The sequence below is a fragment of the Girardinichthys multiradiatus genome, chromosome 18 (assembly GCF_021462225.1).
Source record: "Girardinichthys multiradiatus isolate DD_20200921_A chromosome 18, DD_fGirMul_XY1, whole genome shotgun sequence".
NCBI classification, from domain to species: domain Eukaryota; kingdom Metazoa; phylum Chordata; class Actinopteri; order Cyprinodontiformes; family Goodeidae; genus Girardinichthys; species Girardinichthys multiradiatus.
In genome coordinates, this window is record NC_061810.1 from 38,526,500 (window position 1) to 38,545,852 (window position 19,353).

Below are 19,353 nucleotides of genomic sequence, written 5' to 3' on the forward strand. Positions count from 1 at the left end.
GTAACATCTCCAGACACCCAAGCAGCAGTGGGACCCACCCATTAAATCAACTCAAAAATTCACCACAGCATCAGGATATATGTTTTGCAAGAGACCCACCAACATTGAGATTTATTTTTGAAACAATGACACCACAAATTGAGAAATCAAAATCACATCAGTGGAACATGTGAGCAGTTGAATTTCTGCTCCGAATTATTAGTATAGTTTTATCGAAATGCCGCTAAAGTGTTTTTAATGCCTAACTGTTGCCTATTGCATATAGTACATTTGGTCATTTTGGTTTCACTCTTCAGGTAATTTACTACTATTTTTTGTTCATTAGAAATTTTTTTGTGTTTTTTTCTGGTTGAAACAAAATAATGAAGCACTTTGGAGCAAATATGCACAGTATCAGTCCAAAGCTGGAAGCCAGAATTGCAAATATCTCCACAGCCACAGTGAATTTTCCAGGAGAGCTGACATATGCTGGGATGAATGTGATCCACACTGCACAAAATATCAGCATGCTGAAGGTTATCAGTTTAGCTTCATTAAAATTATCAGGTAGTTTCCGAGCTAGAACAGCTAACACAAAGCAGAAAACAGCCAGCAGGCCGATGTAACCCAGCACAGCCCAGAAGCCAACAGCAGAACCTAATGCACATTCCAGGATGATCTTCTCTTTGTAGGTGGTTAGGTTTTTCACTGGAAAGGGAGGACTCAAAACCAACCACACAGTGCATATTATAACTTGAATAAAGGTGACAGACACCACGGTCATTCTTTGTTGCGGAGGACCGAACCATTTCATGGTATTGCTACCTGGAAGTGTAGCTTTAAATGCCATTAGAACCACTAAAGTTTTCCCAAGAACACAGGATATACAGAGAACAAATGTGATGCCAAACGCTGTGTGCCGCAGCATGCAGGACCATTTAGAAGGAACTCCGATGAAAGTCAATGAACATAAGAAACACAGAGTCAGAGAGAAGAGCAACATGAAACTCAGCTCAGAGTTGTTGGCTCTGACAATTGGAGTTCTCCTGTGACAAAAAAAAATCACTGCTGTAATGATGGCAAGACAGGCCCCACTAACAGAGAAGGTAGTCAGGATGATTGACAGAATGTCATCGAAGGAAAGAAACTCCATAGGTTTGAGGAAACAAGCATCTTTCTCTGCATTTGGCCAGAACTCTCTGGGACAAAGGAAGCAATCAGGAGCATCTGAAAAATTAACCAAAAACAGCCATTAAAACATTACCATTTTGGATGTATTGATTTCCATATAAGAATAAATTTACCTGTTATATTAGTGATCTCTCCTTCAGGACATGGTATGCAATCATAGCAGCAGATGGGTTTTCCTTTCTGCAACACTTTACGAGTTCCTGGAGGACAACTCTCAGAACATATTGACACCGGTATCTGTCATAGAGACAGAGGCAAACAAAACATTTAAACTGTTTTGTCCAATCAGTTCACAAAGTCTGCATTTGATAAATTATTGTCATTAAGTACATTACTTGTGTGCTATCTTCCAGCCAGGTTAGGTTCCTGTTGATAAGAAACTGTTCTCCCATTGGCAGGGATGCATCATAGTACCCCACGGTTAACGGCTCAATAACTCCACTTTTACTCTTCTGCCAGTTTACCAGTTCGTAAAAAGCTATAGGATCCCCATTACTATCAAATGAAATATGGTAACCATTTTGGGAAAAGCTGACTTTCTTTAGTTCACTTAAAACCTATGAAGCAATAAACACAGAGAGAAAGGAATCAATGGCAACAAAAAGTTATCCCTAGGGTAAACGTTTAATTTACAACTAATTAAAAACTGTAAGATGTGTTGATTAACCAAACTGACCTGTTTGGGCTCCAGTCTCATGTATTTGTCACACTGTATGGTAGCATTTGTCTCCTGACATACTACATTGTGAATGGCATGTGCTATTGCATAAACAGCCTTGTACACCATGTTTGAAACTCTTAATTGAGATGTTTCTGTGTACGGGCTTTTAAGGGTTTTTATGTCTTCAGTTCCATCACACACTCTCTTGTTTAGTTTAGAAGCTGAGAAAAAATAAACAAGTAAATAAATAAATAGATGGACATTCTTTTACATTTGTCAAGAAACATGATGCTAACAACTCGTATTTAATGTAGACACTCTCAGGTTATTACAACGTAACTATCAAACAATTTTAATGTAAAATACACAACTAAATAAACAAGCATTTTCAAAATAAAAAAGTTATTAACTCAATATTATATCACCCGGCTTATTCTGAGCTTTACAAATAATTCAACAATTTTATATCATCATTTAAAGTCATGACTGCAGCTTTTTAGGTCATAAAAACAATTTGTCTTTAGACCTCTGCTATATTTGATACATTTTAAAATAATGTTGCTGACACAGAACATGTGAAGTTTTTTTATTGTTTTATTATTTATTTACTTAGGGGTTTTTAAGGCAACACTTTGGTCTAAATTAAATAAACATCAATGAGCATATCAAATGACAGCAAAAAGCCAAATTTACATCCTAATTAATATATTTTTTTATTTGTTAACTTGAATCAGGGTTTGTCAAACACAAACAAATGCCAGAAAAATATGATCTGTCTTGTAAATGTATACAGTATATAGTATGTATACTGTATACATGTATACAGTAGAACTTTGCTGCTTGTTTAGTTTATATTTTGTGGTCACACAGAAAACCGGTGGAAGAATTAGAATGTCTCACTTTTTGTCAAGCTGCAGTTGAATGCATTCTCCCAAAACTCAGTCAGCACTGTGGAGGCAGCCACTTCAGAGACAGAGAGATCTAGTAGGAAATCTCTCAAACCTGGGATCACAGATCGTTGAATGGCAACTCCAATGGCCCCTGTGCAGAAACTGAAACTCATCAGATTTGGGTCAGTTATCCAGGCCTCACTTCCAATCCACTGACGAGATGGAACAGGTTGCCATGCCAGCTCTTCCAAGAGGATCTTCATATCTCCAGGAGCTGCAAATGCTACAACAACTGTTGCTGTTGACCTGAAGAAACATTTATTTTATTCTGTCAAACTATTTATTGTAATCTTAATAAAGTCTAATAATTGTATCTTTGATTCAGTATAGTATAGTATGGTGATGCACATCTATACAAAGTACATATGCAGGAGACACAGAGACCTCCGGATAACATTAGCAACTCTTTGGATCTTGCTCTCTGGGTGGGTCCAATCGAAGGATTCAACGTACTCCACACAGATTCCTTCTCTGCGTGCCGTTTCAAGAAAGGTTGCCATGCCATAATTTCCATAATCCGAGTCTGAATGAACAGCTCCTATCCAAGTCCAGCCAAAGTGTTTCACCAGCTTTGCCAGAGCAGCAGCCTGGTAATGGTCACTAGGAATTGTTCTGAAAAATGTCGGGTACTCATGTTTATTTGACAGACAGGCACAAGTGGCAAAGTGGCTCACCTACAGCAAAAAAAAAAAAGAAAATATAATGAAGCACAGATATACTATAGTTTTAGTTGGCATTGAATTCTTTTTTCTTACCAGAGGAATGTTGAAAGACCCGATGATGCGTGCCATGCTGATAGATAGAGTGGATCCAGAGTCTCCGACAACAGCTATCACTACACCAGTCTGAGAACAGTTACTACCTTTGTAAAACATGGGGTCCTGACCATTTGATAGCTGAAATGCCACATGCACAGCTACGGGCACAGCTGAGCATGTGTCATAGATCTGATAACCAAGTTTGATGCCAGGCAGCAACTTTGTGCTGTTGTTTATCTCCTCAATTGCAAAGATCATTGTTCGAGAGAAGCGTAGATCCCGGGCATTAAAGCTGAGAGTCAAATCAAAGTATTCTTAATAAAATACTAATCATTATGAGCAAGTAGCTGGCATATGTTGAAGAATGATCAACAATTCCATAACAGAATATGAAAAATCCTTTCAAAATTCATGGAAACTTTTTAATAAATTTTATTTACACATAACCTCCATTAAGAAAGAATATATGTACTAAAGATATTTAACCTAAATCTACAGCTAAATTTACATAAATGTATTGCCAACAGTTTTAAAGATTTTTCTTCTCTAAAAACATAGCAAATTTACATAGAACTTGCAACACTTCTGCTTCTTACTAACCTTCCAGTGCATCTTGGATGTTCAGGCTTTGTGATGTAGTTGTTTACCACTGTGTGCATTTGGTAGTGAATGAAGAAAGCACCTCCAATTATGAAGTCCCCATCCATGGAAAATGCAGGTAGACGAGCAGTACCCTGCAGGGTACATTTCAGCAATGAAGCCTGAACACTGACACTGTCACCAGTAAGAGCATCAGTAGGTTGAATCTTTCCATCCAGTTCCAGTAATGCAACAACTGTAAAGAAGTTGAACAAACTCACTGCTAATCTCAGACAAATCTCCATTCTTCAAGATTGTGAGGTTCACGTGTGTTTTTATTGGTCTTTTACAGTACATAATAGATCAGGTGACCGCTCATCAGAAAAAGCAGGAAATAACAAATGGCAATCCAGAAGAAAGAACACCTCAACAATATTATGGTAGCAGGAGTGTACCCCTCCCTTTAAAACCCTCTCTGTCTTAATGTAAACAACAAGGAACGTGATTCATTTCAATCTGATGCAGTCATCGCAGTACACGGCAGCAATTTTAGAGCCAGAAAATATCTCTTGACAGCATAACAGCTGAGGTAGAGCATATGCTATGATTTTTCGGATGTTTCTTTTTTTACTACTCCTTGGCTGCTAACTTGACAATTTTTTGTCGCACAGGGATAGGAGGGACATCATTGTAATCTTTGCTTTTAAATGATATCTGGTTTGCAAACCTTGCTTGAAGGAGTAATTGCTTGAGCTTTGAATTATGTTTAGTTTGGGTCGCAATGCTTGGGGGCGTTTAGTGGAGTTCCTCTCCTCCATTTTGTAGAAGACAACTGCACTTCTTGTCTTAACTCTTGAAAACATTTTGTGACCACGCAAAAAAATCGGATTTCACCAAAAAATCGGAATTAAGCATTAAGACCTGCAGTGTGAACGTAGGCAAAAGAAAACCCAAAACAACTTCTCAGCTAACAACAATACTTCAGTGTGGAGTTTGCAAACTATTACTATCTATAGGAGCCCTTTCCCCCATGCTGTGATGACATCTCTCCTGGCTGAGGATCTGACAGTTTCTTCTGTAGCTTTGATTCACACCTCACTCACACAAAGAGTTGACCTGTATCTCCCACCAATAGCTCTACAACCCCCTCCTCTCCTGCCCTGCCTGTACTAAAGAACAAAGAAAAACATTTTAATAGCGTCTTCCAGCATCTGAACAGGAAGAAAGCTCTGGGTCCTGTTGATGTTTCCCCTCTCTGCCTGAAAACCTGCGCAGACCAACTAACCTCCATCTTCACTCATATCTTTAACAAGTCTCCAGAACTATGAGGTTCCCTTCTGCTTTAAACATTCCACTGTCATCATGGATCCAAAGAAATGCCCCATCACAGGATTAAATGACTACAGACCTGTTGCTTTGACATATGTGGTCAAGAAATCCTTTGAGTGACTAGTGTTGAAACACCTGAAAGACATCGCAGGCCCCCTGCCGGACCCCTGCTTGCTTACCGAGCAAACAGGTGAGTAAACGATGCAATCAACTTCGGACTACATTTCATCCTGCACTATCTCAACAACCTAGGGACTTACGCTAGGATCCTTTTTGTAGATTTTCAGCTTGGCACATCAATGCCTGCCTGCCTGCCTGCGCTTGCCTGCCTGCCTGCGCTTGCCTGCGTGCCTGCCTGCCTGCCTGCCTGCGTGCCTGCCTGCCTGCCTGCCTGCCTGCCTGCCTGCGCCTGCCTGCCTGCGCCTGCCTGCACCTGCCTGCAGACCTGTTGCTTTGACATATGTGGTCAAGAAATCCTTTGAGTGACTAGTGTTGAAACACCTGAAAGACATCGCAGGCCCCCTGCCGGACCCCTGCCTGCCTGCCTGCCCGCCTGCCCGCTCGGAAAATATTTAAAATACTTAATAGGGTCTGCATTGCTATGCTCAAGTTAGGTTTAATAATGTGTGAAATGAAATGTACTGTGGATTGCTCAACATAGGTGTGTGTGTGTGTGTCTGACTTGGCTGTGGTCAGCCTGGCACCAGTGAAAATATTTCTGTACATGTCTCAGATAACAGCCAAAAGTAGAATAACAGGAATGTTGTGAATGTCTGAACAGACAGCTGAATGCCAGGTGTAAGAGTTCAACCAGATACTCAGCTAAAAATATGTGTTTTTCTTTGTAATTGTACACCCCTTGCTTTTGAATAAAAACCCTGTCTTTGGGGAGGAAAAGTCAGAAATGCTCTGGTGACTCAGCTGACACGTCTCCCCGGCCGGGCGAAAGAAACTGTGTTTCCTTTTATTATTTAATTTTACTAAAACAGTATAGCATAGGACTTAGCTTTACCAAAACAAACGAGCACGCAGGAGTTTCTGGGAACAACTCCATCAACTTGGTGACTCCCGACGTGATTTGGGAAAAGCGAGGACTTTCGGCTAAATCAGAACTTCACCAAAAGACTCTGACCCCCGCACTTCTTACGAGGTAAGCAGAAACCTGTTTAAACGAACTCTGCACTTTTGGCATTGTCGATAGGCCTAAATTATTGGTGTCAGATGTCTGAGTAACTGAAATGTTCTGCTAAATTTAACACGTGTAAAGTAATGCATTATGGTACAGTAAAAGGGTTCGAGGCCCAAAGGGTTAGAAGCCCTCTAGATAAGGTTTGAGGCCTGTAGTTGGAAGATACTACAAATTCTGTTTCCTGAGTTTGGCAACTCAACATGTTTTCTGACGAGAATTCATGATTTAGGTGGGTTGAAGGCCCGGGGGGTGGGGACCTCCGAATTGTAAACAGTTTTCTTAAGGTTTGAGTCCTTAAAATAGGGTTAAAGTCCCTAGGTTGTGCATTGTATTCTGGAGTCAGAAAGCTAAGACCGGGCAAAAACACAAAGGTTTGAATGCTGTGTTTTATTTGAGTTCTGTCTCAATAAAACCAGATTACAGATGTGGTAAAACTTAAAAACACATAGTCAAAAGTCCCGTGATGCTATGAGCAGGCTGGATGAGCCTGTGAGATCAGTAACAGAGTCTTTGAATGTGAGTTATATATATAATAGTGAGAGTAGAACAGATTAAGAGAAACTATGAGCTGAATAGGATAATTCAGCTAGAATAAAACAGAAACTGGAGCGCATTTAGTGCACTCCAATAATAGATAGAAGTTGCATAAAACATAAACACATAACACATACTGGAATGATGGAAAATAATACAGCGACCTTCTCCGGCCCCTGTATGTCCACATGTCTGGGGAAGAGTTGATGGTTTAACTCCTGTCTGCTTCTCATTTTTTTCGGGATCAGAATTTGCCTTTGGAATATGCAGAACAGTGGGCTGTCGTTGATTACAGACTTCACAGATTAAACGATTATTACAGTCTCGGTTTATATGACCAGTACATAAGCATCCAAAACAAATTCCTTTTTCCTTCAAAAAACGAATTTTCTCTCTGTGTTTCTTGTTTTTAAACTGTTGGCATGTTTCTAAAAGGTGTCTACCTGAACAACAATGACAGTACAACCTTTGTGTCTTTGAACCACTTGCTGTAGCTTTATATTCAAAGGAATCAACTGTATTACTGTAGTAGCAAAACTACTCCTCTTCGTTCTGATCTTTGACTGTTCCTTGAAGTTGCTGGAAGATCTCAAACCAGCTGAATGTTGTGATCCATATACATCAAGGTCTCCAAAGATTGGATCAGACAGGATCCGTACATGTTTCTCCAGAAACACAACCACATCGATAAAATTAGCTCGTTGATTATATGTCTCCAAAATGTCAGCTCTTCATCGCTCCCTGAGTTTGTATGGTAGCTTGGAAATCACCATTTTCATGTTGCTTGGCATATCCAACTCCTGCATATGTTGAAGTTCTTCCATGACATTACAACATCCACGTAAGAATAAAGCATAAGCTTGTAGAGCTTTAACATCCTCAGATTTTATTGATGGCCAGTCTAAAGCTTTATTTATGTAAGCTGTTGCTATCTTGAACTCGTTCCCAAAATGTTCTTGAAGAAGACCCTTTGCCACAATGTATCCACGTTCAGAATCCATATGCTGGCAGCTGCAAACGAGCTCCTTAGGCTGTCCTCTTGTGAACTGTTCCAAATAATACAAGCAGTCAGCTTTGCTTGCTTTGCCTTCGACTCCTTGTTCAAATGCTTTAATAAAAGTTTTATATTGAAATGGATCTCCTTCAAACACAAGTATTTCTCGTGATGGCAAAGACAACAAGCGCTGTTGGTGCTCAAGGGCAGCTGTTATTTAATTTTGCTTGTGCATAATGGTGACAACTTCCCCAGGAAGAACTTGATCGAGTTGATGATTTATCTTCTTTCTATTTTGATGTTCCCAAGCTGTTGTTGCAACATGCGGCAAAATATGTGGTGCTTCCAGGTGCATTTGATCATGTCCATCCAAGTGCTGCTTTATTGCTGAAGTTTTCATTTCAGGCTGTTTTGGTCGAACATCCATTGTTTGCAATTTGCTTTTTGTTGGTGCTACATTCTTCTGCTGCGTTATTTTACATGCTTCAGGCTTGTATTCCTTTGTCATGGCGTTAAGAGTTGTAAGTTATGTCCATTTCCTTTTTTCCTTTTCACAATAAGAGTTAATTCCATCAGTAAATGCAAGAGAATGACACTGTTCATCAGAAGCCTGCAGAACTGCCAACTTAGCAGTAGACACAGCTAACTCAGTTTCCAGGTCAAGCTGTTCCTTCCTCCTTTTTATTAGTTGTTCCTGTTCCTCCAATGCATGACGATCCTTTAAAACAGCCATTCTTGCAATAAGTGCAGCCCTTTCTGCTGCTGCTTTAATTTGTGCAGAGGAAGTGGTACTTGATGTATTACTGGTAACACCTTTGTTGCAATGTTTCCCCACATTGGAAACACTATCATTAGGGTCAATGTCATCATTATGCACCTCATCATGATTAATATTATCAATATTCAAAATACCTTCATTTTTAGACATCATCTTCTTTTGTTTAACACACTCTTTCACATTTTCAATGAATTCATCAAATATAATTTTTGCTTTAAACAATGTTTCATGTTTTTCTTTATCCTCAACTGGCAATAAAATAATTAGTGAATCATGTATACATCTTATTTCTTCACACAAATCAATGTACCCATCAAGAGATTTCTCTCCTTCTGAAAGCAAACCATTTTGCATTAAACCTTGTATCTTTTTCTTTAAATTGCTAGCTTTATTTAGCTTAGTCTTCCTATCAATTTGCAATCTATCTATTCTATCAGCAATTGCTTTAGCAGAAAGTTTAACCACCCGCTTGCTCCTTTGTGTGTCCCTACAGCTGGCCACAAAGTCCGAGCTGCCAGGAGCAGCTGGCGCACTAACACCAGCTGGTATATCCACATTTTCTACGCAATCCTCCATTTTTTAAAGTCCAATAGTCAATAGATAGCAAAAAGTCAATAGATACAAAGTCAATTCTTCATCCACTTCAGCAACCAGTGCATTGGGTTTACGCTATTATGTGTGCACACATTAAGATTTAGATGGCCATCATAATACTAGTAGCGCTAAACATACCTAGTTCTGATGAATGCTTTCAAATCCAGCAACGAGAAGATCCTCACCGACGTCGATCTTGTCCAACGTCACCCCCGGCTGCAGGTGAGCTGAGGCCAACCAGCTGACGCGTCATTCCAAACATACAGGCTCCATCATGAGTCTCTCGTCGTAGCCAAACGTCATCAATCTCGTATCCAAAGCTCCATGCAACGCACAGTTCTCAAACTCACAAACAGTTTTTGACTTTCAATGTAGAGGCCAAGCCAATGCTTTAAGCCACTGAGGTGATAAACTGGGCTAGTGTTGACGCGCTCCTTGTTGTCTTGTCGTATGAATTAAAGTCCGAGTTAACACTACTCATTATGCAGATCATCTATTTGTTTTGTTTACATCTCATCGGTTTCCTCTTGAAGACAAACATATTTCCACATGCTTACACCTGTTGACAGCATCTTACTTCAGCGATCAAAAACTATTTCTCCCCTTCCGGGTGGAACACCTGCCTCACAAAAAAAGGTTCCGCCCTTATAGTTCGCTGATTAACCATGTGACCAAATATCCAAACAGTTTCATCACCTGTTCCTACAGAGGTAATTTAAAAGAGTAAAATAAATTAAAGAGAATAGAATGATGGACAAGAAAATGAAAGGAAAATGGGACTGAAAACACAACTAATCATGCCTAAATGGCACAGTCAAAGGCCACTCTAAACAAATACGTTTTTAATCTTGATTTAAAGCAACTTAGGGTTTCGGCGCTTTTACAGTTTTCTGGCAGTTTATTCCAGATTAGTGGAGCATAAGAACTAAAAGCTGCTTCTCCATGTTTAGTTCTGGTTTTGGGTATGCAGAGTAGATTTGAGCCAGAATACTTGAGAGGTCTGGGTGGTTGATACACTGACAACAAGTCTGTAATGTATTTTGGTGCTAAGCCATTCAGTGATTTATAGACTAACAGAAGTATTTTAAAGTCTATTCTCTGAGCTACAGGGAGCCAGTGTAGGGACTTTAGAACCGGGGTGATGTGCTCCACTCTCTTAGTTCTAGTGAGGACGCGGGCAGCAGCATTCTGGATCAACTGCAGCTGTCTGATCGACATTTTAGGCAGACCTATGAAGACACCGTTGCAGTAATCAATTCTACTAAAGATGAACGCATGTATTAGTTTTTCAAGGTCCCGCTGAGATATTAGTCCTTTAATCCTGGAGATGTTCTTTAGGTGATAGAAGGCCGACCTAGTTACTACCTTTATGAGCCTCTGAAGGTTCAGGTCTGAGTCCATCACTACACCCAGGTTTCGAGCCTGACTGATGGTTTCTAGCTGTATTAACTGAAGCTGTGTGCTAACTTTTAAACTCTCTTCCTTTGCTTCAAAGATTATTACTTCAGTTTTGTTTTGATTCAGCTGAAGAAAATTTAGGCCCATCAATGCAATTATTTCTTCTAAGCATTTACTCAGAGCTTGAATGGGTTCATGGTCACCTGGTGACATTGTAGCGTATAGCTTTGTGTCGTCAGCATAGTTATGATAACTTACGTTGTTGTTTATTGAAATCTGAGTTAGGGGGAGCATGTAGATATTGAATAGGAGGGGCCCTAAGATGGACCCTTGGGGAATGCCACATGTGATTTTTGTGCTCTCTGATGTAAAGTTACCTACTGACACAAAAAAGTTCCTGTCCTTCAAGTAGGATTTAAACCAGTTGAGTGCTGTACCAGCAAGGCCGACCCAGTTTTCCAGGCGCTCTAATAAAATGGAGTGATCAAGAGTGTCGAATGCTGCACTAAGATCCAATAATACCAGCACCGTGGTTCTTCCACAGTCTGCATTTATACGGATGTCATTGAACACCTTGACAAGAGCACTCTCTGTACTGTGGTGAGCACGGAAGCCTGACTGGAAGACATCGAAGCGGTTAGTCGTTGTTAGGAAGTTGTTTAACGGCTGAAACACAGCTTTTTCAATAATCTTACTGATGAAGTGGAGGTTTGATATAGGCCTGTAGTTCTGCAGTAGCAGCTTGTCCAAGTTGCTCTTTTTCAAAAGAAGTTTGATAATTGCTGTTTTTAGGGCCTGGAGGGGAAAACACCTGACAAAAAGGACGTGTTTATTATTTGAGTTAAATCAGATGTTATTACAGGCAAAGCTTTCTTAAGGAAAGCTGTGGGTAAATGATCGAGACAGCAGGAAGAGCTTCTAAGATTTTGCAGTTTATTTGGTGAAATTGGGAAATTTTGTCAAAATCGGTTCTAGTTGGAGACAACATTGGTACTGGAGTTGATGTGGATGTGTTGACTGCCTCTCTGATCTTTTGGTTTTTTTCAGTAAAGAATTTAGCAAATTCATTGCAGGCCCTGGTAGAGTGGAGTTCAGATGCTACAGTTACAGGAGGGTTTGTTAACCTGTCGACCGTGGCAAATAATGCACGAGCATTGTTTATGTTTTTGTTGATGATCTCAGAAAAGAAAGATTCCCTTGCATTTTTCAGTTGTAGGTTATATCTGTATAGTCTCTCTTTATAGATAATATAGTGAACCTGGAGTCCAGTCTTTCGCCACCTGCGTTCAGCTTTTCGACACTCCTTTTTTTCACTTCTGACTGGTGGAGCACTTCTCCACGGAGAGATTTTCTTCCCAGAAACGACTTTCACTTTAATTGGAGAAATTGAATCAATGATGTCCGAGATTTTAGAATGAAAGTTATCTACCAGCTCATCTACAGTGTTACAGGGCAAAGTGGAGGTAGAAGAGTAAATCTGGTTAAAGGTTTCAGCAGCTATTAGGGTTCTTTGTCTGATGGGGTACTTTTTCTCTGGCAATTTCTCTGTTTAGAATGAAGGTTGTTCTCAAACCTTTTATTGTTCTCAGTAGATGGATAATTTTCCCGGTTTTTATTCTGTAGTGGAGCAAATCTGTTTTGGAGGGGAATTCCATTATTTCCAGCTGTCTCACTCCTATCAGTTGTGACAGCAGCTTGCTGTCGAAGTCTCCTATACCCAGAGGAAACGGGGGCATTTCTCTGTAATTCTGGCCATTCTAATTTATTTAATTGCTGAGATCTTCCAGTGAGTCGTCCACCTTGATTTTTTGGCCATCCCCCTAAAACATGCCAGGGGGGTGTGCCGGTAGGTTTATTCTCAGTGTTCTGATTGCTGGCTGAGTTGTTGAGCTGGCTGTCACTGTTTGGGATCACAGGGAGAATTGAATCATCGTTGTACCCCATATTCACCTCCACATTCACTTCTAGTCAATGGATTTTCATCTCCAAAACAGCCAATTTCTGTAAACGTTTGTCAAAGTCCTCTGTGGTGAAGGGAGGCATTTTGTGCTGATTAGCTGGCGTCAACTTGTCCTGCTTTTGAGTTCAATTATAAAAACATCAAAGTCCTTTAAAAAAAAAAAAAAATAATAATAATAATAATAATCCTTGGGAGTCACTGGTAAGAAGTTGTTTTAGTCCAATATTTCCGTACTTTTGGCTAAGAGATAAAAAGTTAGGAGTAAAAGAATGCAAGCAAGCAGGGAGCTTAGGAGAAAAGCATCTGAGCAGGCAGAGAGGCGGAAGTGGGTTAAGCGTGCAAACCATATACAGAGGCCTTAGTCCTTGGGCTGTCCCGGGTTTGAGTCCCGGCACTGGCGACATTTGCCGCATGTCTTCCCCTCTAGCTTCATTCCCATTTCCTGTCTATCTACTGTCGAAAAATAAAGGCTGCTAGTGCCGGTAGAAAATCTTTAAAAAATACAACAATCAATAATAATTATACTTTTGATAAAACATGAAGACATTAGCGTGATTTAATATCCGAAATTGAGAAGAAAAAGGACAGGGAGAATTTGTGAGTAAATATCTGGTTTCAAAGACTCTATTCCCGACTTGATAAAACTACAAAAGGATTTGAATTGCACATTTACACCAATGACTTATGACTTCACTTGGACTTAAAAAGACTTGAACCAAGCAGAAAATGTGTTTCAATGGAACCGCACCTGGTGCACAATGATAGAGCCATGCCAGGCACATGATCCGGGCCGCTGCATGCCTCTGGCCATTTGCCAATATTCCTTCTTCTGCACACTGGGTTGTTTACCCAGCAGTCTTTGATCATTAATTTTCTTGACTTTGCTGTGTGTCATTGATGACTACTTCCTTCTGCCTTGGATGGGAAGCACCTGTTAAAGTCAGTGTTCATTCTTCATTCTCAATTTGATTTAGGTTTGGACTTTTGCTGAACCATTTTAACACATGAATATGCTCTGAGTTAAATCATCCCTTTGTCATTTAACCTGTTGCTGGATGTTTAAGGCAGGTTTGTCCTGCCGAAAGGTTAACATCTACAGTCCTAAGTCTCTCACAGCTTTTAAAAGTTTTTTTTTTTCAGTAGCTATTTTTAGCTGCATCCATTTTCCCATAAAATCAGATCAACTTCCCTATCCCTGCTAAAGAAAATTATATTGACATCATAACGCTGCTTCTACCATGTTTTATTGTGGGGATAATATTTTATCCCCACAGTCATATTTAAGGTCATATGCAAGGTTAGTTTACCTACACATACAGTATTTTGAATGCAGGCGCAAAGTTTCATCTGACCAAAGCACCTTATTCCACATGTTTGTTGTCCACTTTTCTGATTAATTTGTTTTTAATTTGATTTTTATTTAATAGGAAATATTTCACATAAACTAAACTCAGAATGTTATGAAACAACTTTAAACCCTCTACTATAGTTTGACGTTTATATCATTATTTATTTTATTTGTTTTACTTTGAGCACATGAAGAATTAATAGTGAAGAAAGACACAAGCATGAGATTAGTTTGTAAGGATCACATCAGCAGAAGACACATATATTCAAATAATGGTTCCCACCTTGGTTTGATCTTATGATTACAACGCTTGTGGTAGGAGTGAGCAAGGTAATCACTTCTCAGTCCAATATATACTTTTCTTTTCATACCTCTGACATTTTGTGTTAGTATAGGATTACAAAATTCCAGGCAAGCAATGTATTAAATTGTACTTAACAGTTTATAAACCTGTGATAAATTAATTTTTGTTCATTAAATATTTCTTTGTGTTCTTCTCTGGCTGAAACAAAATAACGAAACACTTTGGAGCAAATATGCACAGTATCAGTCCAAAACTAGAGGCCAGAATGGCAAAAATCTCCACAGCCGCAGTAAATTTCCCAGGAGAGCTGACATATGCTGGGATGAATGTGATCCAGACTGCACAGAATATCAACATGCTAAAGGTTATTAGTTTGGCTTCATTAAAATTATCAGGTAGTTTCCGAGCAAGAAAAGCTAACACAAAGCAGAAAACAGCCAGCAGGCCGATGTAGCCCAGCACAGCCCAGAAGCCAACAGCAGAGCCTAATGCACATTCCAGGATTATCTTCTCCTTGTAGGTGGTTAGGTTTTTAATTGGGAATGGGGGACTCAGAACTAACCACAAGGTACATATTATGACTTGAATTAAAGCAAGACATACTACAGTCATTCTTTGTTGTAGAGGACCAAACCATTTCATCACATTGTTACCAGGAAGTGTAGCTTTAAAGGCCATTAAAACCACTATAGTTTTTCCCAGAACACAGGAGATACAGAGAACAAAGGTGATGCCAAATGCTGTGTGACGCAGCATGCAGGACCACTCAGAAGGTGCTCCGATGAATGTTAATGAACATAAGAAACACAGAGTCAGAGAGAAGAGCAGCAGGAAGCTCAACTCTGAGTTGTTGGCTCTGACAATTGGAGTTGTCCTGTGCCGAAAGAAAACTGCTGCTGCTGTAAGTGCCAGGCAGGCCCCACTAACAGAGAATGCAGCCAGTATGATTCCAAGGACTTCATCAAAGGAAAGAAACTCCACAGGTTTAAGAAAACAAGCATCTTTCTTTGGATTCGGCCAGAATTCTTTGGGGCATAAGAAGCAATCAGGCGAATCTAAAAATTAAACCAAATATGGGTTTTTAGTGTATGCCATGGTGCAAATTTGCATGGAAGAATAAGAGTCTACCTGTCATATTACTGATCTCTCCTTCAGGACATGGTATGCAATCATAGCAGCAGATGGGTTTTCCTTTCTGCAACACTTTACGACTTCCTGCAGGACAACTTAGAGAGCACACTGACACTGGTACCTGTAAGAGAGAAAATGTCAAATGTTCCACACAACCAGTCAACCTGTACAGTTCATAATTAGGCTCATTACCTGTGTGCCACCATCCAGCCAGGTTAAGTTCCCGTTTATATGGAATTTCTCTCCCTTTGGCAGTGATGCATCATAGTACCCCACTGTTACCAGCTCAATGACACCACTCTCACTTTTCTGCCAGTTTATTAATTCATAAAAAGCCCCTGGGTCACCATTAGCATCAAAATAGACATGGTACCCATTTCTGGAAAAGTTTATCTTCTTTAATTCAGCGAAAGCCTGTGAAGTAAGACAGAAACAGAGAGAGAAAAGAATCAATAACCTAACTTACAGAAATAATAAGCTGTCAGATTTACTTCTTACGTAAATTGACCTGTTTGGGCTCAAAACTGATGTGTTTGTCACAGAGAATGGTTGAATTTGTTTCCTCACACACTGCATTATGAATGGCATGTGCTATTGCATAAACAGCCTTGTAAACCATGTTAGCCGCTCTTAACTGGGATGTTTCAGTGTACGGGTTCACAAGCCTTTTAATGTCTTCCGTTCCATCACACACTCTTTTGTTCAAACCTGCGTCTGAAAACAAATAAATGCATTTAATAATTTTTTTTTCACAAACATCTTGGTTTGAAAACATGAGGCTGTAAGTTCACACATATCTTTAATCACACAGCTCCAAGGAACAGTAACATGAGTTGTCAGTGTAGGAATTCATTCTGCAGCCTCAGGTTAAATACTGCTCCTCCACTTCATGTTTGTTTAGTTGAGAATAAGTTAAAAATGTCTAGAAATGATGCAGCTGTGGACTCTGAATCACATGCAGTTTCTATACCTTTTAAAAGAAGCAGGGCGATTTTTGATTTTGATTTTTACATTGTACTTTTACAGCTAAGCAGACACTCAATGACAAAAATTATCACTGATGCTTGCCAAATTATTAAGTCTCTACTAAAAATATGTCAATATAATAAAAGCTTCATTTTTACTAACACAAGTTTGTAAGGGATAATAAAGAGAAACGTTTTGTTCTACATTTATCTAGTGTTTAATTTGTATTGTTATTAATATGATTTTATGATTTTTATTATCTAGTGTTTTTCAAAATGTGTTTAAAGACTAAATCACTGTAATGTAGAATTCATAAAATTAATTAAAGACGGATTACCTCCTAATACATCAAACAAAGTTGAATGAAGAAAAATATACTCTTTGGTTAATTGCATGGAAAAAAAAACCAACAGATTTCACAGCTTTCAGATAAAAGGATGTAATGTTTGTTATTTTGGTTTAAAAGAAAAACTTTCTTACTTTCTGTCAAGCTGCAGTTGAATACATCCTCCCAGAACTCAGTCAGCACTGAGGAGGCAGCCACTTTAGAGGGAGAGAGATCTAGAAGGAAGTTTCTCAGACCTGGGATAACAGATCGCTGAATGGCTACTCCAATGGCCCCTGCACAGATACTGAAGCTCATCAAGAGTGGGTCAGTAACCCAACCCTCACTTCCAATCCACTGACGAGGTGGAGGAGGGTCCTGGACCAACTCCTCTAACAGGACCTTCATATCACCAGAGGCTGCAAACGCCACAACAACAATGGCTGTTGACCTGTGTTCACAACAAGAGATTTTTCATATTTTAAACACACTGATTTATTTGTAAATTCATGTTTATACAAGAATAGAAACCTCAACACTGGGTCTCCGAGCTTTAAATTAACTGACATCAGACAATGACCAAAGACAAACACATAAAGTAATCTTCAGTTATATAATACGCCTAAATGCAGAAGCAACAATTAAAGATTCAGGAACCTCCGAATCACATCAGCAACTCTTTTGATCTTGCTGGGCGGGTCGGTTCGATAGAAGGCTTCAGAATACTCGACGCAGATTCCCTCTCTGAGCGCTGCGTCAAGAAAGGACACCATGCCAAAATTTCCATAATCTGAGTCCGAGCGTACCGCACCTATCCAAGTCCAGCCGAAGTGTTTCACTAGTTTGGCCAGCCCATCAGCTTGGTACTGGTCACTGGGAATTGTTCTGAAAAATGTCGGATGCTGCTGCTTATCTGACAGACAGGCACAGGTGGCAAAAGGACTAACCTGAAGAAATAAAATAAATAATAATGTGGTTTTTAAAGTAAAAGAAAAACATTCACTGTTGGCACAGACACACTAGAATTTCCTTTTTACCAGAGGAATGCTGAAGGACTGGAAGATGCGTGAAATGCTGATAGATGGAGTGGATCCTGAGTCTCCAACAGCAGCCATCACCACTCCAGACTGAGAACAGTTACTGCCTTCGTAAAACACAGGGTCCTGACCATTTGACAGTTGAAACGCAATGTGGATGGCCACTGGCACTGCTATGCACGAATCATAGATCTGATATCCCAGTTTGACACCGGGCAGCAGCTCGGTGCTGTTGTTTATCTCCTCGATTGCAAAGATCATTGTTCGTGCGAAGCGCAGAACTCGAGTGTTCAAGCTGCACAGAATCAGTCAGAGTGTGGATATAAAACAATAACTTCACATTAAATAATGAAGAAATTTGTCTTAGTTAACAGAAGAAAGCAAAACAGCAACTCATACATTAAACATTCATATTGAATGGATTTAAAAACATTACATCAAAAATGCCATTATTAATTCACAATGTTTTATAAATTACAGTATATGCTTGTTTTATTATCAATAAACTCCAAATATATTTCTGTGGTGTTTAATATTGATAAATCAGTAGTTTCAATTAGGCCTAGTATTCATTTGAGGTAACAAATCCAACATTAAAATTAACAATACAATATTGTTTCCCAATATAGTAAAAGATTTAACAAAAGTGACAGAAAACTCTTCACATTTCTACTTGTTAACATCTCTTTTTTTTCTCCTCTCCTTACTAACCTCCCTGTGCATTTCAGAGGCTCAGGCTTGGTGGTGTAGCTATTAATAACTGTATAAAGTTGGTAATGAATGGAGAAAATGCCTCCAATAACAAAGTCCCCATCCTTTGAGAATGCTGGCACACGAGGGGCACCCTGGAGGGTACACTGCACGGATGAAGGCTCAGCACTGACATCAGCCCGTATCAGATGGTGTGTAGGCTCTGTCCTCTGTCTCAGGCTGTTTACAGAGCCACCCAGACAAACCACTGACATCAGCTCCAGCAAACTGACAGCTATTCTCAGGGCAGTAAAGGCAGCCCAGATCTCCATTCCTCAAGAGTCTGTAGGTGTATATGTGTGTTTTACAGGTTTTTAAACATCTGTTTCATGTCAGGTGATCACTTATCTTGAAAAGGAACACCCTAATCTATTTGCTTTTCTAAAGCCTTTCTCCTCTTTTTCAATTCACAATTAAAATATTGTAATTTTCCTTTACTCGCTTATTTCACGAGTAAGACTTGCACATTTGTTTTTGGTTACTAGTGTAATAGTTTGAAATGTAATAAGATTATTATATGGTTTAAAATATTTCTGTTCAGATTAATTTTAATTGAATAGGGTTACTTTTATTTAATTTCATACTCCTAAGTATAGTT

At 39.4% G+C, this 19,353-nt stretch overlaps 2 protein-coding genes across 2 annotated transcripts; both read right to left on the reverse strand.

Moving 5' to 3' along the window:
- On the reverse strand, positions 1-4,213 carry LOC124884392 (extracellular calcium-sensing receptor-like). The gene is made up of 8 exons (XM_047392300.1): positions 4,140-4,213; positions 3,537-3,831; positions 3,166-3,455; positions 2,732-3,027; positions 1,847-2,052; positions 1,506-1,727; positions 1,284-1,407; positions 1-1,206 (listed from the first exon to the last, which is right to left on the reverse strand). Exons 1-8 carry the CDS (start codon positions 4,196-4,198, stop codon positions 308-310), a joined length of 2,391 nt encoding a protein of 796 aa, XP_047248256.1. The 5' UTR covers positions 4,199-4,213; the 3' UTR covers positions 1-307.
- A 10,489-nt stretch (positions 4,214-14,702) lies between these two features.
- On the reverse strand, positions 14,703-18,970 carry LOC124884391 (extracellular calcium-sensing receptor-like). Its single transcript, XM_047392299.1, has 8 exons — positions 18,717-18,970; positions 18,006-18,300; positions 17,626-17,915; positions 17,124-17,419; positions 16,186-16,391; positions 15,870-16,091; positions 15,675-15,798; positions 14,703-15,601 (listed from the first exon to the last, which is right to left on the reverse strand). Exons 1-8 carry the CDS (start codon positions 18,968-18,970, stop codon positions 14,703-14,705), a joined length of 2,586 nt encoding a protein of 861 aa, XP_047248255.1.
- Positions 18,971-19,353: the final 383 nt, after the last annotated feature.

Excerpts from the sequence above, each read along its gene's own strand:
- LOC124884392 (XM_047392300.1), bottom strand. The coding sequence starts at position 4,198 with ATGCACACAGTGGTAAACAACTACATCACAAAGCCTGAACATCCAAGA. Across the intron at positions 3,028-3,165 it reads GTTGCTAATGTTATCCGGAG|GTCAACAGCAACAGTTGTTG; the intron begins GTCTCTGTGTCT and ends ATGTTTCTTCAG. Across the intron at positions 1,728-1,846 it reads TGAGACTGGAGCCCAAACAG|GTTTTAAGTGAACTAAAGAA; the intron begins GTCAGTTTGGTT and ends ATTGCTTCATAG.
- LOC124884391 (XM_047392299.1), bottom strand. The coding sequence starts at position 18,970 with ATGTCAGTGGTTTGTCTGGGTGGCTCTGTAAACAGCCTGAGACAGAGG. Across the intron at positions 16,392-17,123 it reads CAACTGCAGCTTGACAGAAA|ACGCAGGTTTGAACAAAAGA; the intron begins GTAAGAAAGTTT and ends ATTTGTTTTCAG. Across the intron at positions 15,799-15,869 it reads GGCTGGATGGTGGCACACAG|GTACCAGTGTCAGTGTGCTC; the intron begins GTAATGAGCCTA and ends TCTCTCTTACAG.